Genomic DNA, 22,298 nt, shown 5'->3' on the forward strand with positions numbered 1-22,298 from the left:
CAAACAAACAAACAAACAAAAAACCTCATGAGGGCTTAAGGACAGCCGAGCAAATCAAGCTCCATTTACAGAAACCAGTTTTTTTTTTTTAATTTAATTTTTTTTTAGACGGAGTCTCGCTCTATCACCAGGCTGGAGTGCAGTGGCGCGATCTTGGCTCACTGCAACCTCTGCCTCCTGGGTTCAAGTGATTCTCCTGCCTCAGCCTCCCGAATAGCTAGGGCTACAGGCGTGCGCCACCATGCCCAGCTAATTTTTGTATCTTTAGTAGAGACGGGGTTTCACCATGTTAGCCAGGATGGTCTCAATCTCCTGACCTCATAATCTGCCCGCCTCAGCTTCCCAAAGTGCTGGGATTACAGGTTTAAGCCACCGTGCCTGGCCGGAATCTGTTTCTTAACATACATCATGCATGTAATCTGTGCTCTCCCGAGGCATTCACCCAAGTAGACAGGCAAGCATCTATGTGTTCAATTTGAAATGCAACAATGACAGATGTACAACTTTATCACTCTTACAGAAACTAACATGCCATCCATTACTCTCCATGTGGGAAACATTCAGTAAACTTCTAAAACCAAACACAGGACTCTGGCATATCCCCACACCCCCAGCAGCAGCTGTGACAGGCTTTGATCTCAACCAAATGCCACTGTTCACAGAACACAAAAACAGGCTCATGGTGCTGCATGTCACTCTGACGTATCACAGTATTTCATATTACGCTGTCACTTACTCAGAAACAAAAGTCTCCACTATGGCATGATTGAGAGAAAATAATTCATTATATATAAATAACAGCTAAGAACAACATACTGTGAACAGTTTCCAGACTCTGAACATTGAACACAATCAGTTCTTACTTTTTGGGGGAAAAATCTCTTAACTATCTTTTCCGTTACAGTATGCCTTCTTGGAGACAATATTTTAGTGGTAACATCATTTTCTGGGGCATTCAGTTAATTTTGAAAGATGACTATGCCACATGAACCAAAAAAGAAACTGGCAGGAGGAGGAGGGTCCTGGACCATTCCGGAAGTAAGCTGGGTCTTGCATTATTCAGAGTCAACTATTCAGCTGACTTTTGTCAGGGTGGTGACAGAGAAGAGGCAATGAGTGACACCAGGACATACACAGCACACAGAGAACATGGTCTACTCTTTGTCTTCCTTGCATAGAGCAAACATAAGAGGCTTGGTAGAAAGACATGGGGAAAGGTGCCATGGGGGCCAGCATCTGGAAAACATACACCTCGGCGATTTGAGTATTTCCCGTTCAACCTCCTGGACGATAAACCGGGAAAAGGCACCCTTCTGCCCACAGTTGTGGACAGCAGCAGCCACCTCTCTGAATGCTTCATTCAGTGTGAAGATGCAGCTTGAACAAAAGTTTTTTTTTTGTTTGTTTTCTGAGACGGAGTTTTGCTCTGTCACCCAGACTGGAGTGCAGTGGTGCGATCTCAGCTCACTGCAACCTCTGCCTCCCGGGTTCAAGCGGTTCTCCTGCCTCTGCCTCCTGAGTAGCTGGGACTACAGGCGTGCGCCACCACACCCGGCTAATTTTTGTGTTTTTAGTAGAGAGGGTGTTTCATCATATTGGCCAGGCTGGTCTTGAACTCCTGACCTCATGATCCACCAGCCTCGGCCTCCCAAAGTGCTGGGATTACAGGCGTGAGCCACCACGCCTGGCCAAACAAAAGTTTTTTAATCTCACTGATTCCATCTCTCAGCTGCTCTGACCAGAGGGGCAGGGCGGGAAAAGTCATGCCACAGACTCTGCCCACAGCAGCCATTCTGAGGTGCCTTTTCAGCCTCTCATCCTTTTTTGGGCTCTCCTCTCCTTAATTTTTGTTTTGTTTTGTTTTCCTTGTACCCGTTAATCCCCTCCATTTTTTCTTGAATTATAAAAGCAAAGTCAAAAGGTCCTTCGGGATGACTGGGAGGCTTCCTAGGCTAACTTTTGTATTTGAAAATGGAAAAAATAAATTACTTGATATTTGTGATAAAACTTAAGATTTCTTAAAAAGTCTGCACATCAATATATTACCTGGCTTAGAAGGGTGAGGGCACAGCTATACATCTGCACCCTCTCCTATTTTTTAAAAACAGGCAAAATATGTAAGAAAAGGCTGGTGCACATTGGAAGACAGAGCGTGCCTGTCTATGCCAGTGCAGCCTGGCAGATGGAGTCAGATGCCGAGGCCTCACGCCCACTCAGGCCAACAACATACCCAAGACTCGACAGCCCGTTCACCAGCACAGGCTGCCCCGAGGGGCAACACTGGCTGTGGAAGTGAAGACACACAAAGCAGGGACTAAAGGCAAATGGGGCTTCATGATGCAGAGACATGAAGACAGAATTGCTGTGGGCGCCAAAGGTAACCTGCAGTGCTCAAATAAAAGGAAAACAGGACAGAAAGCCACATGTTCCACAAGCAGAATCATTCCTGGTCTTAGATCTGAGGGCATTTGTAGAGGAAACTCCAAGGCAATGTCCCCTGGGTCTGAGAGAAAATCCCGCGCAGGAGAGGGCAGACAATGCGATGCTCGTCTTGAGGGAGCCTGACCCTGATCCTGACGGGCTGGATACGAGGGAGGTTGAGTATGGCTGTATCCAGTAAGGAAACTGGTAACAGACTTTTCTAGAAAGTGGAAAGAAAAAGCAAAGACTTTCACAGATATAAAATTTGTTTTCAAAACAATTTCCTAGAAACTTCACTGTGGTTGGGTGGGGAATAAGTGTAACATTTTCATTTCAAATGAGCCGTGGTGCTACTAATGGATTATAAAAGAGGATGGCCAGTTCTGGTCTTCCTTCCCTTCCCATAACCCCCGGAACGTTCCTACTCCTGATATTTTCCCTACCCTCACTGCAACCCACCGCCATCCCGGCCCAAAATTAATTTGCCCAGCCACTGCACTGAACCAGCCTTGACACACAATTGTCGGTTGGATTTCAGTTAAACAATGCACCTAATGCGTGGGAAGAGAAAGTGGGGAGGGCACAAGGAGCATGTTGGCATCAACCTGGAGATGTGTGGACCTTGGACAGAGCTTCTGCCGGCCAGACCCTGGGGAGCATGGGCATCTGCAGCACAGCGCAGGCTGCAGGTAAACTGAGGTAAGGAAGAATATGGCGGCTTTAGCTGGCCCTGCTTTCTGAGACACCGCAGCATGTGTGTGCTCTTGGGTGTGGGCACCAAAAAACCCATTTCCTTCCAGTTGCTGCTGCCGTTCCACCCTCTGGCTAGAAGAATGCTCTTTACAGAGTCCAGAAGATCAGCCACTTGGTCTTCCTCTGAGGTACAATTCCAATAGAGCTTTAATCCCAAAGATCCAGCGGCCACCAGAGTGCAGAAGTCAGAATCAAATGCTCAGAATCAAAAGGTGTGGCACTCTTGCCCAGCCAGTTTATCAGCAGTTGTATAGACAGATCAGAAAAAACTAATATTTAGTATAAAAACTGTTTTTCAAACGGGGTAATTTCCTGTCCTTCTCCAGAGATCATAATTCTTCATGTTTCTGAGGACCTAAGGAAAAGGAGAACCACAGAAAAGAAAACAGATGATCTTCAAATTACAAACACCACTGAGTGGGCATTTTTCATCGCCGGAACTTACTCTTTGTACCTCCACCTCCATCTTATCTCACTTACTACATCTTTGGGATTTGTGTTTTTGTACTGTATTTTGAAAGCAAAAACTAAATTAAGGATTTTTTAAAAATGGAAACTATCTGTAAATCCCACTCCAACTGAATTGGTTTTTGTTTTTTTTTTTTGAGATGGAGTCTCGCTCTGTCGCCCAGGCTGGAGTGCAGTGGCCGGATCTCAGCTCACTGCAAGCTCCGCCTCCCGGGTTCACGCCATTTCTCCTGCCTCAGCCTCCCAAGTACCTGGGACTACAGGCGCCGCCACCTCGCCAGGCTAGTTTTTTTTTGTATTTTTTTAGTAGAGACGGGGTTTCACCGTGTTAGCCAGGATGATCTCGATCTCCTGACCTCGTGATCCGCCCGTCTCGGCCTCCCAAAGTGCTGAGATTACAGGCGTGAGCCACCGCGCCCTGCCAACTGACTTGTTTTTACAAATACAATATTTACTTTCAGTAAACATGCATGCATTTTTTTAGTCGGGATTTTTCTTTTATCATTTAATAGCATCTAAACATTTTCTGTGTATCAGTGTAGCTCATTCTTGGATGTTTAAACTGTTTTTAATGCTTTTGGCTTACAAGTAATAGTAAAATAAATTTTTTTCATGTATATAACTTGATTATTTCTTTAAGATATATTCTCAAGAGAGTAATTACTGAGGGTATAACGCCTTGAAGGCTTCTAATGGCAGGTGTACTGCTTTTCAACAAGGGCGATTCGAATGCACAAAGCTTCATCAAGGTAGATCCACAACAGTTTCGTCACCATCTCCCAAACAAATGGCATTATCACTATGTCTGTTGTCTTCCACGTCGCAGATACTAGTGACGGAGCGCTTTAATTTGATTAGTTTCCTCAAATTCATTTATGATTTGTGTTTCCTCTTACTTGAACAGTGTGTCCACATTCTTTGCCCATTTATCTATGGAAATTCTCAGGGTTTTACTGACGAATCTGAATTAATTATTGTTATGGTTACTATGTAACCTTCCAGCTGTGATATTTAGTATCATAGTACAGTCTGAGAGATATACAGGCAAATCACTCAAGATCCATGTTCTGGATATTTTTATTTTGAGACAGGGTCTTGCTCGGTCACAGGTTCTCTCTCTGTTACCTAGGCTGGAGTGCAGTCGCTCACTGCAACCCTGACCTCCCAGGCTCAAGCAATCCTCCCACCTCAGCCTCCTGAGAGACTAGGATTATAGGCATGAGCCACTGCGCCCAGCACTTTTTTGGAATTCGTCTAAAGCAGAATAAATCTAAAAAATCCAGAGCCCATCTACATATCAAAACATCACTATGGACTGCACAAATATGTACAATTATTATGTGACAGTTTAAAAGTAAATATGTTTAAATTTTTTCTTAAATCTAGAGCCCAGCTTATTAATATTTTAAGTCACTTTCGTATTCTAATGATTTTTTCAAGTAGCTATTATTCAAGACACACACAACAGGGAAAACATTAAAAGACTTAACGCTAAATTAAATACAAGCATTCCATCTCCATCCCAACATGCTTGTTTTAAAGAATACTTTTTTCGGCCAGGCGCAGTAGTTCACATCTGTAATCCCAGCACTTTGGGAGGCTGAGGCGGGTGGATCACTTGAGTCAGGAGTTCAAGACCAGCCTGGGCAACATGGTGAAACCCTGTCTCTACTAAAAATACAAAAAATAAAAAATAAATAAAAAGTTAGCTGGGCATGGTGGTGCATGCCTATAATTCCAGCTACTTGGGAGGCTGAGGCATGAGAAGTGCGTGAACCTGGGAGGTGGAGGTTGCAGTGAGCCAAGATCATGCCACTGCACTCCAGCCTGGGCAACAGAGTGAGACTCTGTCTTAAAAAAAAAAGAATAGTTTTTTCAAATACATATTTGTCTTGATCTAAATTTATTCATTCACTAGTACACTGACAGATTTAATGAAAAAAACAAGGAATCTGACAAGAACTCCGCAAAAGGTTTGGTTTATGTATCACAAAACTCATGAACTTAAATAATTATAATCATAATTAAAATCCCTTTCTCTTCCTCACAAGAAAATTGAAAAAAAAAAAAAAAAGGCAATTGCATTACTAAATACTGCTTAGAAGACCAACACAAAAGGAAAATGAAAAATATACACCGGTCGATGTCAGAATGGAAGAATCAATAGGAGATTTTTCTCTTCCTTTTATCCATTATTCTATTGTCCTTACAACAAACAAATCATAAATGGAAAGAAGCACTGTCCCAAAGCCAGCGGTTTGTGTTTACCTTCTCGGCGGGGTTCTTCTGCCTTCTCTTTGTACAGTGTTCCTGTTTCCTTCTCCTTCTGAAAGCGGAGCTGGAGCTGTTTGATCTCTTGGTCGTAGTCCTGCCACTCTGGGACAATTCGCACGGCTGCTTCCAGTTTGGGCTCTTTGGTCATTGGATTATTACACTGTGAAAACCAAAAGAACACACTTCAGCTGAGTTGAAGAAAGGCCACATCATAGAGAATTCAAAGGTTCTTGGGTTACAAGTCCTAACTAGACAAAAACACAATTGTAAGGAACCAAATGATACACTACCGGAAGCAATATGGTAGTGCGCTATGGAAAGCTGTATTTACATCTGCAAAGAATGTGTGAGTGGCTACTGAAAGGCAGAAAAAGTAAAAGTCCATTTGGAAAAACTACAAGGCGCAGAGATCAACTGGAAGCCAAGGAGCGGCTCAGCAGATTGTAAGTCGTGGGAACAGTCCCATTAAGTGCTCAGGGGTTTGGTTTCCTAACGTAAGTGGGGAAATAAAACCACTGAAGTATTCTATAATGTAAGAATATTCTGTAAGAATAGCCCTGAAAAACCAAATACTTATACTTACTATACAACAAACGATACTTATTCTATAAGATAAGAATATTTATAAGAATATTCTCTAAGATAATTATAGCCCTGACAAAAACTATACAATTACAGAGAAAGTCTAAATAAGAATCTAGGAAATTCTGAAATTTAAGAATCTAAATAAAAATCATTAATCATGATTCGCTCATACATCCACTGGATGAACATGCAGAAGCACCGCACACACTTACCAAATCAATGGTTTTTGCCCTTTTCTTAGAGGCGTCATCACACCACGTTTCACACCAAAGCCATTCTTGAGGGAGGGATTTAATTGGCACCTGATGGATCATGTTATTGGGCAGATCCTGTTTGGTTAAAAATAAAAATAAAACACATGTATCTAAAGTTCTGGTGGTACTTATTTATTTATTTATTGAGAGATGGGGTCTCGCTCTGTTACCCAGGTTGGAGGGCAGTAGTACGATCTCAGCTCACTGCAACCTCCACCTCCCAGATTCAAGAGATTCTTGTTCCTCAGCCTCCTGAGTAGCTGGGACTACAGGGGCCCGCCACCACATCTGGCCAATTTTTGTATTTTTACTAGAGACGGGGTTTTGCCATGCGGCCCAGGTTGCTCTCAAACTGCTGAGCTTAGGCAATCCACCCACCTTAGCCTCACAAAGTTCTGAGATTACAGGCGTGAGCCACTGCGCCCAGCTAGTTCATGGGGAGCTTAAACGCACAGAACATCAGTGATGTGTACACCTGCTCGTTACGGATCACATGCCAATCACAAATGTTTAAAATGGAAAAAGTCCTTACCAATGCCTTAGAGAAATTATTCAAAACTACAAATTTTAGAGGATCCATAAAACATCTGCCCATAATAAGCAACTGAAAAGCTCTGGCTTAAAACTTACAAATAGCCTGCACCTAACCCTCCCTTCATTAGGGCAATCCTAAGAAAAATACTCCTACTGACTTCTGAACGTCAACTAGAGTGGTGGTTCATAAATTTTACAGGCTTCTGTCAAGGAAGTTCTGAATCTACCTCATCTTTTGAGACTTGCTCCCAAATAGGTGACATATTTTCTAGCCAATTCTACTCTATGCTTTAAACCTTTTTTCTGAGGAGACCTTCTGACTTTGCCACAATAAAATGTTCCACTGTCCTAAGACTTACGTGGAACAAGGAAATGTACAGAAATGATTGACTGCCATACTCGTAAAGAATGTTCCATGATGGTACAAAAACAAATAGATACTTCTCTACAAAACCCTGTCAACAAACTAAAATTTAAAAATACCTGCTGAAGTGGGTAGATCGCTTGAGCCCAGGAGTTCCAAGACTGGCCAGGGCAACGTGGCAAAACCCCATCTCTACAAAAACTTAGCCAGGCCTGGTGGTGCAAGCCTGTCGTCCCAGCTACTCAGGAGGCTGAGGTGGGAGGATCGCCTTTGCCTGGGAGTTCAAGGCTGCAGTGAGCCACGATCGCATCACTGCACTCCAGCCTGGGTGACAGAGTGAGACCTTGTCTTAAAAAAAAAGAAAGGTGGATTAAGGTATCACATACTCATCTTGATTTATCTTAATTTCACTTAAAAGTCTTACACACTGTTGACCTTGTGGTACTGCTATAGAAAGCTGAATCAAGAACACAATATGAGTTCCAACTCTGTACTCTGCTTGAAAAAGAGCAGAACTCTACTTTCAGCATTGGTGGACTTAGGTAAATGAGACTAGCTCACCTCCTGAGGAAAACTAGAATAGCTGAATGAATTACAAAAAGCACACACCTTTTGAAGGCACCAGAGAACTACAAGACAGTAATTACTGGTCCGGGGGAGAACAACGGCCAGAAAAGATAACTCTGGAATCAGGTTTTTCCCTCAGGATCTATGCTGCTTGGTGAGGCTTTCTGAGGCTTTCGACAGCTACTCAGGCCTGAGGTAACAAAGCTTTGTATGGAAGATCTGTGGCGGTTGAGGGGAGTTCTAGCGAAACCCTTTGCTTTGGGTTGGCATACCAAAAGAACATACACTCCGATTTCGAGTGAGCCAGAAAAGGCCCGAGAAGAATGCAGCTCAAATTCCAATCATCAGAATCTTTAAAACGGATTAAAACACTCCTGGATAGCCATTGCCAAGTTTCTGACAAAAAGTGTGACAAAAAGAAACAAGGCCGGGCGCGGTGGCTCACGTCTGTAATCCCAGCACTGTGGGAGGCCGAGACGGGTGGATCACCTGAGGTCAGGAGTTCGAGACCAGCCTGGCCAACATGGTGAAACCCCATCTCTACTAAAAATATAAAAAAATTAGCGGGGCGAGGTGGCTGGCACCTGTAATCCCAGCTACTTTGGGAGGCTGAGGTTGCAGTGAGCCGAGACTGTGCCACTGCACTCCAGCCTGGGCAACGAGAACAAAGCTCCATCTCAAAAAAAAAAAAAAAGAGAGAGAGAAACAAAAACTGTTAGGTGATACCATTTTTGAACTCAAATTATTTCCCAAAATAGTTCTGCAAAAACAGCGCCTGACACACTACAGAAGATAAACAGATATGTGATAGATAATATGAACAAAAGAATAACAGAAATAATACAACAGAATCAGATCCACAGTCGCTCCACAAATTAGAAGATACCAGGTATCGCACAAATTTTAAAGCAAGTAGAGCCAGGCACTGTGGCTCATGCCTGTAATCCCAGCACTTTGGGAGGCCGAAGCGGGTGGATCACAAGGTCAGGAGTTCGAGACCAACCTGGCCAACACGGTGAAACCCCGTCTCTACTAAAAATACAAAAATTAGCCGGGCGTGGTGGCACACGCCTGTAATCCTAGTTACTCAGGAGGCTGAGGCAGGAGAATCGCTTGAGCTCGGGAGGTGGAGGCTGCAGTGAGTGCCACCCAGAGCATGCCACTGCACTCCAGCCTGGGACAGAGTGAGATTCTGTCTCCAAAAAAAAAAAAATTTATCTTTTACTATTCCACGGTGATAGAAGAGAAGAAAATGAACAAATTAAACTCGTGTTTACAGATACAGGCTTCAACAGTAAATCTATAAAGAAAAGCAAATGATTACCATAAAAGTCGTGATGCTAGACACTTTTGTTAGGGAGGACGGGTGGCTTCTGGGATGCTGAGAATGCTCTAGTTCTTGAACTAGGTTGTGGTATCTGGGTATTTGCTTCACAATAACTCCTGGATGTATGTGAATATGTGTGCATGTTTTTTGTATACTTTTCTTTATGGATGTTACATATCACAATAAAGGTTTAAAAAAATTTAAGTAGACTTGCCGGGCGCGGTGGCTCAAGCCTGTAATCCCAGCACTTTGGGAGGCCGAGACGGGTGGATCACGAGGTCAGGAGATCGAGACCAACGTGGTGAACATGGTGAAACCCCGTCTCTACTAAAAAATACAAAAAACTAGCCGGGCGAGGTGGCGGCGCCTGTAGTCCCAGCTACTCGGGAGGCTGAGGCAGGAGAATGGCGTGAACCCGGGAGGCGGAGCTTGCAGTGAGCTGAGATCCGGCCACTGCAACTCCAGCCCGGGAGACAGAGCGAGACTCCGTCTCAAAAAAAAAAAAAAAAAAAAAAAAAAAAAAAAAAAAAAAAAAAAAAAAAAAAAATTTAAGTAGACTTAAGCAAAACAAAATGCTTAAAATATGTGAAATATGTATCCAAAACCCTTAAACTACAATCTCACCTCTGAAAAATGCTTCACATTAACAAACAGTAATTTAGCTAGCCTTGAAACACATCATGGTTTCTGACATAGAAAAAGGGGAAGTTGTGATACTATACTGTGATTCTCTACTACGAATCCTGAGCTATTTAGTTCCTACAGCAGAAAAACAAACTGACCCAAGCTGGTAGAAAAACAGACCTACGAGGTTAGTTTGAGTACAAAATACAAAGATATGCTAATGGTTCAGAGAGGCAGCATCCTCCTTCCATCTCTCTCCCCAGCCAGCATCAGATCTACGACATTTTTCATGCTGATACGTCTTCTCTTGAGGGCAGATAAAAATCTCTCTCACACACACACGCACACACACACCATGGAAAAACAAGACACCGTCTTGAGAGGAGAGGATTGAGGACACAAATAATACTTCATTTTCTGATGCAGCTCTGTATACCCGCCACTCACAGTTAACCATAAAAAACGGACACTTACTTGATCAAGATTTGAAAGGCTGTTAGGGTCCTGACTCAGACCTTGGTACTGTCCCCTGAGTCTGTCACCAGCAGCTATTTTCCTAAACTTCTTCAGATCCACAACATACAGTGCACTGAACAAAGAAGACCCGCTTGTTACAACCAACCACGGAATACGACGGCAAAACTAAACCCCGTGAATAATGGAACAGGCCACTAGCCAAATGTTCCGGCTTTTCTTTGAAAAGGTATGCTGCAGCCCTACAGTGGAGTTAAACTGTGCTGCTTTAAGATCTCTAAGAAAGTCATTGCAAAATCTATCCTGTGCCATGCTTTTGTTACTGTTCCGTATTTGCCATCCAAAAGAAATAATCTCAGACAAAAGATTTCTAGCAAATGCGGCAGTAATAAAAGCCATAGTAACTGGTAACTATTATTCAGTGATATCCTGATGATGTCTTCAATGTTACAAGGGAGAGAAAAAAATCCCAGAGTGTTTCAGTCCTTACAGTTCTTTTGGACCAGGACTGTAAAGAATGAAGCCGCCATCACTACACCCCAGCAGTGATGCACGAGCCGCTTTCTACAGGCTCCTCTTCCCTGCACGTCTTCAAATCACACTTCTCGCAGAGAAGAGAATGGAGTGCTCATTAGAAATGTAACAATGCACACAGTTCGACCTAAAAGGTCTACTTCGAGGAATTTATCCCACAAACATATCTGATATGAAAAATAATTTATTTATTCACTGCAACATGGTAGGTCATAGGAAAAAACTATAAATAACACTCACGCACTGGAATAATATGCAGCTATGAAAAGGAATCAGGTCTCTTTCTATTCACTTAGAAGATGTATATGACATTAAGTTAAAAAAAAAAGCCAAGTTACAAAATGTATAAATAGGTAGCATATTTTGTGTGAAAAAAGAATACACATTCACAGCTGTTTCTGTAAGAATTAAGAAAATCTGGAAAGACAGTCAAAAGTTGGGAGGTTATCTGTTGTGAGAACAGGAACTGAGTAGGAAAGAGAGAGACAGGATTAGGACTTTTTTTTACACTGTGTATTTTATTTTATTTTATTTTTATTTTTTTGAGATGGAGTCTCTCTCCGTCACCCAGGCTGGAGTACAGTGGCGTGATCTCAGCTCACTGCAACCTCGGCCTCCCAGGTACAAGCAGTTCTCCTGCCTTAGCCTCCCGAGTAGCTGGAATTACAGGCGCCCATCACCACGCCCAGCTAATTTTTGTATTTTTAGTAGAGACAGGGTTTTGCCCTGTTGGCCAGGCTGGTCTTGAACTCCTGACCTCAGGTGATCTGCCTGCCTAGGCATCGCAAACTGCTGGGATTACAGGCATGAGCCACTGCGCCCAGCCACTGTGTATTTTTTATAATTTTTATTTTTCAACCATACCAATGTATTACCTATTCACAATTTTAACCACACAAAATCAATTTTAGGAAAACCCCATCACGGTGTTAGGAGTGCTTCTTTTCAGTACCTGATATGATACTTTCGCCCAGCTAAATGACTGGCCCAGTACCCTGACTTCCAGAACCTGTAGCCGTCCATTTCTCTTCGGCTGTCACAGAAGGGAGTGTAACCGTAAGGAGCACCATCCAAACTGAAATCTCTCAACTCTTTCAGATCTGTTCGGACAATCTGGAGGATATCGAGAGTCATTTGTTAAGCAACCATGCAGACAGCTCTAATGCCGTTTTCTAATACAGAGTGGCTCGCTTAAAGCAGCATGGAAGGCTGCTCAGTGGTGAGTGGCACAGGCACTACCGGCAGATGGACTTTGCTTCCTCCACTTGTTAGTAGGTTGACTCACTAACATATAAGACGCTTAGCAAGGTGTGTGGGAGTAGGAATAAAACAAATTTCAATTGCTTAGGCTTTCTGTGCCTCAGTTTCTTCATCTATAAAATGGAGATAATGACAGTACCTATGTCATGGGGTTGTTGGGAGGATTATGTAAGTTAACACACGGATGGACAGATGTAGAATAATGCCTTGCCCATCTTAAGTACTCAACAAGGATTAAATGTGGCTATGTTAGAATCAGGAAGGCACACTTCAGGCTGAGCCAGTGGAAGAGAATTCCAAAGAGGTGAGTGAAGTCTCCGTCCCAGTGACTTTCACACACATTACATCCTTCCACTCAGGTGGCTGACTCAGGTTTCCGCCCGCTTGGGCTGAAGTGGAAGGCTGTGGGCAGAAATACATTTACGCTGTTTGAGTCTGTACACTCTAAAATCACATGTTCCCTTTCATTAAGTCAAACCCTGACAGCTGGAAGAATATCCGGAGGTTCCCTATTGCCAAAGCCATGCATCCACTTAAGTTTCGTCTATTACCCGTGACAATAACTCCTACCTTTTGGGCAGATAATTAGAGATGATGACAAGCACTGCTAAACGTTAATTTTCTAATTTTTAGTTTTCAAGTTAAATGAATTAAGTCAGATACAAAATGGCACACATCATGTTATCACAACGATGTTAAAAAGACAGAGAAAAAGATGTAAAGGAGATGAGCTAAATGTTTAAAAAGTGATCACATCTGTGTGATACATATTTCCATATTTTCTAAATGTAAAATAAGCATGCCCTTTTCCATAACTGGAAAAAAATAGCATTTAAAAAGCAGCAATTTGTTGCTTTTAATACAAACTGTCAAAACGTGGCCTTTAAGGGCTACCTGATCAGCGTCCACAAACAGGAACTTGTCAACAACTAGCGGGAAAAGTACATCCAGGAAGAGGATCTTGTAGCCCCAGATGATGCGCTGTTTTTCAGTCTGTTGATGAAGCCACCGGGGCCATTTGTACTGAACAAGCTCATACTGAAAATTGTATTCGTTTGCCATGTAAGGTATAAACTCCTGTTTTGAGACATGAGAACAACAAATAATCATTTCTTCTGATTAAGAAAACTGCTTTCATAATGTAAGCCAACCACCATGATACGGGACAAATAAAACACATTTACCAAAACAGTGGTCTCACAAAGACTGGCCCTGACCCACTCATGACTATAGAGAAGAACAGATATAAACCTGTGTGAAATCCCCATTTCTTTATGACTTCTGGTCACCACATGAAATCAGAGAATGTTCAAGAGAAGGATTTTAGATGTACATCCCTCTGTGTGTGTTTTTACCGCACATGAACTTTAAGCCCATTTGTCTGAACTTGATTTCAGTAAGGCATTTACCGAGCTTGATGACAAGCCTTCCTCAAGGCCAGATCTAATCCGGGGAATAACACTGCAAAGCCAGAACTCTGGACAAATACGTTGTCCTTTATGAATAAGTCTTTCAGATTCTAAGTACAAGCACCTTTAGGGGCCCAGCAGGAAAGTGCTTATCAAGGAGAATGGTTATTGAATATATTAAAAGTCATTTAGTAAATTCTACAGGAAAAAAAAGGATGCAAATAAATCAACTTAGATGACAAATACTGGCTGATATAAATAATGCAGAAAGCATTCCAAGGACGTGTTTTGTTTGGCACAGAGGAAGCATGACTTCCATACATCATCTGGGAGTGGTTCATGCTCACACCAGTCATGCTCCTGAATGTAAACCATTGCTGTGCTTTCTAACTGAAAGCAAGCACGCAGGCTTCCGAGGAAGGAAACGTTATCTCCTAAGACACCGCTCCTAATAACAACAACAACACGCTCTCCTACTATATTATCCAAGTTTTTAAACACAATTTAACTGTTTCCCTCAAACAGACCAATCTGGAAGAATAACCAAAATAGAAATATGCAACCAAATTAGGGTATCTTAGTAAATGGAAAATTTGCTAAAGTATACAGATAAAACAAAAGTCATGAAACATATACAGTAAATATCTCCTTAATAAGAATGTTTTCCCTTCCTCTGCGAAACAAACCTTAAATGTGGGGGACAAGTAATTCTTCAAGAACCAGAATTTCACAGGAGTCTTGGTATTCTTCAGCACGGATAGCATCATTATGCTGCCAAACAAAAGCAGAAAATTAATAATAGTTTTCCAATGGGATTTAACCTCCACATGATGTAGAGTCAATCACGAGACACCTAAATGCTCTTTATGGCAGAGCTAACTAATGGCTCAATTAGGCAGAGGGAGATGCTCAGTCATGGAAAATGAAAAATGGTACTTACTCCAGCTTATTAAGTTATCACTGAAAAGAAGGGGCATTCCTCACCTACAAAACTACACTTAACTGACAGAGGCAAATGTTTTAATTCTGTTACACCTCTAAATAAACTGCTTCATGAACTGATATGTTGGTTATGGTCCAGATGAACACTGGAGATGGGGGTAACTGACATCACTCTCCAAAACCCCTGTCACACACAGCAGCATCTGGTGCTGAGGGAAGAATGTGTAACCACAGCGCCTCCTGCAGCCTACACAGAGGTCCTGCTTCAGAGAGGAAGGCTACCAGCTCCCGCCTCCTTACTCAGAAAACAAAACCACATTTATGAACCGAGGAATTTAATCAAATTCAGTTGTTATTAGTGTCACTATTTTAGGTAGGCTATTATTTCTTGGAAATAAGAGGGCTAAAAATATGAAAAATGACATTTTGATTTTCTATACTAGATCTGTAGTGAAAAATTAAGAGTGGACAGAGCACTGGCAATGAGAAAAGTGACTCTCAGGCCTTCCTGACACTGTAACAAGGCACTCCCGAGTGCCTCTGGTCACCACTACATCAGTCAGCCCTGGCCTGTGGCCTCTTCTGCCTCTAGCTGTGTGACCTTAGACAAGTCCCTTCACACTTGAGGCCTCAACCTGTTTATAAAATAGAAGTGTTCGTATGTAAGAACTAAGGTCTCTCCTGGCTCTAAAATCCTGTGAATCTTTAGAAGGCAGCGAAGTACCATGGTTCTGTTCTCATTCTATTCTCTATGTCAACCTCCTAATCTCTGGGTTAAGCAATGTTTGGCAGGCAGTAAACATTAGCACAGTCTATGAAGGTGTACAGTGATGTTAAAAGGCTACAGCCTTGTAATATCCAGAGGCACTCACTACATAGCTCAACTTCACAGAGATGACGGGATCAAAACAAATCCAATTATAAATGGCAAGCCAGTCACAATGCTCAGAGTGCTTCAAAGACACAGAAGTATGAGCAGAATCCCATAAAACCTTTCCTCTCTAAATAAGAACACTGACAAATTCATTCATACATAATGAAATCATCAAGACTGACCGAAGAAATCTTTCGTAGAGATGACCAGATGCAACGGAGAAAATATTAATTATGTCATCTTTATCTTGCTTCATTTCCTCAGCCTTCTGTCCTCCTGTAAAGCCCCTATAACAATAAGAGTAAAAACAAGACCACTTGAAACACTGGTACAGACACACAGACTTTTAAAGTAAGAGGAAAGAGATGGCGCTTCCCATCCTTCCCTAGCAGGTGAGCTGCAGCAGGAGCAGTTATGAAGCTTCCCTCACATCCTGGAGAGAGCACGAGACAGACAAAACCAACCTATGGGAAAACAAAAAGAATGTTCACTCCCCGACAGTGTTGCTTTAGGAAGAGACTGAACACAGGCTGCACCAGAATACAACTTACACAACGGGAAGTCAGCTGAGCAGGGAGCAGTCAAATTTCCAAAGAGCAGGAACAGGTAATGAGAGTCACAAAGTATGGAGCAGAAGTAACTTCCCCATTAGGAGACACGAACCTCTTTTGGATTAATCAAGTGAAAATACTCATCTATGCCAAATGTAAGTGTGAGATGTAGCTGCACGAAGTAGAATGTGAAAGGCCCAGACGGGATCCCAAGATGCAAAAAGAAGGGATGGACGGTGCTAATATCTCAGTTTTTCCTTAAAAACATAACTCTTTATAATGTCAATTTACCATTTGAAGGAATCCCAAAATCCAGATTCATTCTCACTCGTTCCATCACTCAGCAAGTCTTCGTTCACCATGTCTGCCTTCTTCTGAACCTGCAATCAAACGTGGTAAACCTTACTCCCAGTATGTCTCACAGGCATAAAACTGCCTCTCACTGGGTGTACACTGTGAGCCTGTCATCAACAGGGAATTATCAACCAATTCTCTCACAAACAGGCACGACCCCACCCAGAGTCTAGAAGGATTCAACAGAAGTATCTCCACCAGGACATTCACATCATAACCTTATGTGAGGAGACAGCAACCACTTTTAATTAGATGAACCCCATTTTCAGCTTGCAACATAGGCAGAGAGCCGCAAACTCAACTGTGCAGTGAAATCAGAAGCACGATTCAATGAGCCAACAGCTAGTTCCAGGGAAGAGTGTGGTGCTGGGGCGCTAGCTGTTGGGAGGGAGGTATTTCATGCTACAACCAGTTTTCAGATTCACTGGCACAAACAGGGGTTTCTTCTTGGCAGCACAGTGACCATTTTTCTGCTCGACTATGCATGGCCTATTTTAGGTTTCGCTGTGTGTAATGATCATTTATTCCAGAATACACTGTACTTGAATTTAAGGTACTAAACGCTTCAACATTCAGAGAACGGAAAGTAGAAGTCAAAATAAATTAAATAGGACTATCATTTTATTATTGAAAATTTTCATGGCCATTTCTCCCAATATTCTGAGAAGAGAATCATCAACAATACTATGAATTGTGGCTATATAAACAACATAGCATCTGTGAGAATATTTTATAGAAAATGGGACATGTTCTGCACACTGAGATTACCCAAAAGGTACAATCTTCCAGTTGAGGAAAGCCACAAACTCACACTTACCAAGACATTTTGCCTTAAAGCAGTATCCCTGTAATTGCCACAGCAAATTCCAAAGACACTCTTGGGCTGGTTCCAAGATACATATTTTTACATGACAGCTGTCCAATAACAGAATGCCACTACTTTTACCAAACTCACCTTCACTTTAATAATTTTGCTTTTGAAGTTGTTGAGGACGATAACCACATCATCAGCATCAGGGGGAGAATCGGTGCCATCATGGCTTTGCGAGAAAAGAAAGGTCAATATTTACAAGGTACAATTCTCAAAAGGCAGCAAATGTTCTCAGAGCATCTGAGTCCATCATCCTTCTCATAAAGGAGTTTTCCAGATCCAACTATCTTCTTGCTCCTTAAGCTCCTTCAAGCTGCACAGAAGCACGTGTTGAAATCTCTCTTTATATAAGGTGCATGCCCAAACCTCCTTCGTGAGTCCTCTTTCAAATTACCCATCACGCAGTGAGAGGAACCGATGTGTGGTAACCACATGGTGAGTACTAAACAAACGCCTGTGTTCAGAAGCTCTGAGCCAAGCAGTGTCTTTGGTAAAGGAGTGCAGGGGGAACAGGACCCCTGAACCATTACTGGAACCACACTGCTTCCGTTTTTTTGTTTGTTTGTTTGTTTGTTTTTTGAGACAGAGTCTTGCTCTGTCACCCTGGAGTGCAAGTGGAGCAACCTCAGCTCAATGCAACCTCCACCTCCCAGGTTCAAGTGATTCTCCTGCTTCAGCCTTTAGGTAGCTGAGTTTACAGGCGCCCACCACCACATCTGGCTACTTTCTGTATTCTAGTAGAGACAGGGTTTCACCATATTGGCTAGGCTGGTCTCAAACTCCTGGCCTCAAGTGATCCACCCTCCTCGGCCTCCCAAAGTGTTGGGATTACAGGCATGAGCCATCACGCCCGGCCACTACTCTTTAACTGGAACAGTGTTGTAAAGAAAATCTGCTTGCTATTTCTGCCTGGAGGCAACAATCAGTCAACAACAGGCCCTGTACTCAACTCAGTGTCTATACGCTATGAGAAGAACTACAACAAACTCTATTTGCAGGCAGACAGGAGCAGAGGAAGAAAAATTAAATTTATGTTTCCCTATTAATCAACAGCAATGCCTAAAATTTCCAGTCACCAAATTTCAAGGTGCGGAAAGTGATAATTACAACATGAACTCACTGCATTTGCTGTCAGCTAGCAGAGAGTGGGGTTCTCAGACAAAGGAAGATTCTGTGGGGGGGAGCCCTGAACAGCTAGGAAGAGGGGGCACCACGCTCCTGGGAAGGGGAGGGCTGGCAAGGGCCACGGCATCCAAAAGGGAAGGAGTTTGGAAGTGCATCCAAAATTTTGTAAAACCTTATCTGAAGAAAATGTTATTTGGAAAAAAAACCTTCTACTGTTTACAATGGTGTTATTATAACACAGAATGCTTCTCTTTCCTAGGTAAGAACCAGGCACTAATCCACTGTTTCATGTGTGTCACTACGGAGCTAATTAAAGCAAGGATATACTATAGGGTGCTTCCAATGTGCCCTAATGGAAATCATCACCTAAACAAACCGGCAGGAGGTCTTTTCACACAGCTTAAAACTAATTTAAATTGTGTTAAGCAGAATTTATATCAAACTCTTTTAAAGGCAACATAATTATTTTTAAACTAATAAATATGTGCAGTACAGCTTAAGGTAAAAGCTGGCCACAGAGGGAATGTTCTTACTATACCACCACAGACCAAGGAAGACCACACGAACAGCACGAAGTTTCCATGTATGGTGCATTTGCACATCACTCAGGGTCAACACACACACTCCCTGGGCAGAAAAGTTTGGCTGTTCTTTCTTTCTTTTCTCCTTTCTTCAAGTTTCTCATCTGCCTGTCTATGAGCTGCATCACAGTGATAGAATGATTAGATTCTGGGATATTGTTAGCACAAAGGAATAATTAAAGAATAAAGCCTGACTATACTCATTAGCATCTATACCTCTTATTATCTAATTCTACTCTAACAATTCTTCTCTATTTAATTTCCTGGGAAAACCACGGTTTCATCACACATACAACTGCAAATTAAATTCAGGTTGCCTGACTGCCAGGGTAGAATTCAATTAGAGCTACTGCTCATTTCTAAATGTTCTGGGAAAATGTACCTGCATCACTTACTCCTACCTGTAAATTCTATAAATATCTTCAGAGCGTCCCTTCCTAAGTCTGAGGATCCAAGCTCCTGGGTTGGCTTTCAGCTGAAAGTAGCCCTAGGACAAGAAGAAAAGTCCAATGTTAGCTCTCTTCAAAACACCAAAATGCTATTTCTGAGGAACAGTTACTTCTATCTCTGAAATATCAATCAACTATAATGTGAATAACACAGTAAACAAATCAATGTAACTCTTAAACTACACATTAAAACCTCTAGCACAGGCCAGGCGCGGTGGCTCACGCCTGTAATCCCAGCACTTCGGGAGGCCACGGCAGGTGGACCACTTGAGGTCAGCAGTTCGAGACCAGCCTGGCTAACATGGTGAAACCCTATCTCTACTAAAAAAGTACAAAAATTAGCTGGGCGTGGTGGTGGGTGCCTATAATCCCAGCTACTCAGGAGGCTGGGGCAGGAGAATCGCTTGAACCTGGGAGGTGGGGGTTGCAGTGAGCCGAGATCACACCACGGAACTCCAGCCTGGGCAGGAGTCTCAAAAACAACAACAAAAATCTGGTACAATAAAGGCCAGTCGCACCAAGAAATCGTCTGCTCTTTAGCTGTGCTTCAGGGAAGAATCAACGTGTGATGCATGAATTTAAGTGTCGCACTTCCAAAGAAAAGAAAAAGGCTGTCAGCTCGTGAGCAATCTATTTTCAGGAGCCAATTCAGTTATAGTATTCCAGCATGTTTTTTCTTTCGACATGTAATTCCAACCTACAAATTTAGCTGAACTAATGATTTCTATATTGACCAAATTCACCCCATAATGAATTTTAATCTCACTCTGTGGTTAAGAACGCTAACTGCTCCATCGTAAATTACAGGGCCCAAATTAACGTAACTACAATATCGCTATCTGATGAATAGATTATTTACCAGATTGGCCATAACAATGGTGTCCACGATGACCGGGTTGGCTGAAGTTCCTAAGGTAAACTGCAGTCCCCGTGGAGGCTGGCCTGTGGTGATGTCGTAGCAATGACCTTCCAGTAACAGGTACTCCAGCTCATACTCAGCAGCCACTATACTGTCCACCTGCAAGCCAAAATCCAATCACCTGAAGGCACTCAGAGACAACATGAATAAATCTGAAATGCATTATGCAACGTAAAGGAAGCAGACAAAAATGACTTACATAATATATGATCATATTTTAAGAAATTCAAGAAAAGACAAAACTATAATGACAGAAAGCAGATCAGTTGCTGCCTGAAACCAGGCGAGAGGAGGCTAATGTCTGCAAAGGGGTATAAAATAACTTTTGGGGTAATGGAAATGTTCTGCATCTTGGCTATGGTGGTAGTTAATGACTGCATACAATTATAAAAACTGGGTTGGAAAGAGAAAGGAGAAAAAAAAATAACGAAGTTACTCTAAAAATACAAATGAGGATAAGACACTAAACGTTGAAAAAAATTGAAGACCTATATGCAAAGACATCCTGTAGTCACATATCAGTAGAAAAACTTGCACACAACATTCATAGCAGCATTATTTACAACAGCCAAAAAGTAAAAACAACCCAAATGTCCATTTGTGAAAGGATAAATAAAATGTGATATGTCCATAAATGAAATATTATCTAGCAAGTTAAAAAGAATGAAGCATCGATATATACTACAACATGGATGAATCTTGAAAACAATCTGTTACGTGAGAGCAGCCAGCTACAGAAGACCACATTTGATTCTGTTCAGACAAAATGTCAGAAGAGGCAAATCCACAGAGATAGAAAGTAGACTAGCAGTTGCCAGGGGCTGGGGAAATGGAGAGTGACTGCTAATGAGTATGGGGCCTTTGCTGGGGATGCTGAAAACATTTTAAAATTACATAGTGGTGATGGCTGCACAACTCTGTGAGGACACTAACACCTCTCAACTGTACCCGTTAATGAGGAAAATTTTATGGTACATGAGTTCCATGTGAACAAAGCTGTTGTTTTAAAAAATATCTTCCCTGAACACTGATGTCTCAGAGGCCCCCTAGACTGGGATTCAATCTGCTCTATTACACATGATTAGGTATTTGGAAGCAATGATATGATAGTCTTACCTCTTCTAAATAAATATTATCAAGATCATATGGTGTTCTGACAGATTCTACCATCCAGCTTTCAGGTGTGTTCAAATTCAGAGTGAACAATGGAGACTGAGGCATATCCAAAAATTTTGCTATTGGACCCTTAGCAAAACTATTGTCTGAAGTGAAAGAAATCTCTGGTTCTAAGACATAACGGTAAAAGCTGAAATTGAAAGGGAAAGTGTTAGATATTTTTCTATGTGACAACGGTACTTGAGTGTACAAGCCCTTACACAGGTAAACAACTGGTTAAAACAAATTAGATTTGGAGGAGTACCCTTCCAGATTGGGAAACGTGTTTCCAGAACCATCTTTGACCTAATGATGCCTCCTGTGGTTGCTACAGATGCAAGAAAAGGCAAACAAGAAAAGGCACTGAGGAGGAGGCCACTCTTTCACATGGATGGCCGTCAGGGTCACAATTAGGTCCTGGGCATTTTCCTCCCTTCAGGGAGGATTCATTTTTCTCTTTAAAACCCATTCCTAAAAGCTGATTGGACTCCCAGGCTAGTCCTGAAAACACTAATAATTTAAACGTTTCCCCTGTACAAGAATAATGGTGGAAGCTGGGAACCCTTTGGTTACTTGCAAATGCTGTTTCAATCCACCTAGAAGCTAATCTATAAAACACAGCACACTGG

General features: G+C 42.2%; 1 protein-coding gene across 7 annotated transcripts in view; it reads right to left on the reverse strand.

Moving 5' to 3' along the window:
* Nucleotides 1–863: 863 nt before the first annotated feature.
* Nucleotides 864–22,298, reverse strand: part of UGGT1 (UDP-glucose glycoprotein glucosyltransferase 1) — a 108,463-nt gene continuing 87,028 nt past the window's right edge. For all 7 annotated transcript variants that reach the window (XM_015431933.4, XM_065525342.2, XM_005572833.5 and 4 more), the window contains 13 exons: nt 21,631–21,820; nt 20,455–20,613; nt 19,548–19,633; nt 17,525–17,609; nt 16,507–16,595; nt 15,847–15,951; nt 14,535–14,619; nt 13,334–13,516; nt 12,132–12,292; nt 10,646–10,760; nt 6,714–6,830; nt 5,911–6,076; nt 864–3,529 (listed from right to left, as the gene is read on the reverse strand). In XM_015431933.4, coding sequence (XP_015287419.3) covers nt 3,504–3,529; nt 5,911–6,076; nt 6,714–6,830; nt 10,646–10,760; nt 12,132–12,292; nt 13,334–13,516; nt 14,535–14,619; nt 15,847–15,951; nt 16,507–16,595; nt 17,525–17,609; nt 19,548–19,633; nt 20,455–20,613; nt 21,631–21,820 — 1,567 coding nt within the window. In that variant the 3' untranslated portion in view covers nt 864–3,503. The remainder of the gene's footprint in view (nt 3,530–5,910; nt 6,077–6,713; nt 6,831–10,645; nt 10,761–12,131; nt 12,293–13,333; nt 13,517–14,534; nt 14,620–15,846; nt 15,952–16,506; nt 16,596–17,524; nt 17,610–19,547; nt 19,634–20,454; nt 20,614–21,630; nt 21,821–22,298) is intronic.

Source organism: Macaca fascicularis, chromosome 12, assembly GCF_037993035.2.
Source record: "Macaca fascicularis isolate 582-1 chromosome 12, T2T-MFA8v1.1".
Taxonomy (NCBI): Eukaryota; Metazoa; Chordata; class Mammalia; order Primates; family Cercopithecidae; genus Macaca; species Macaca fascicularis.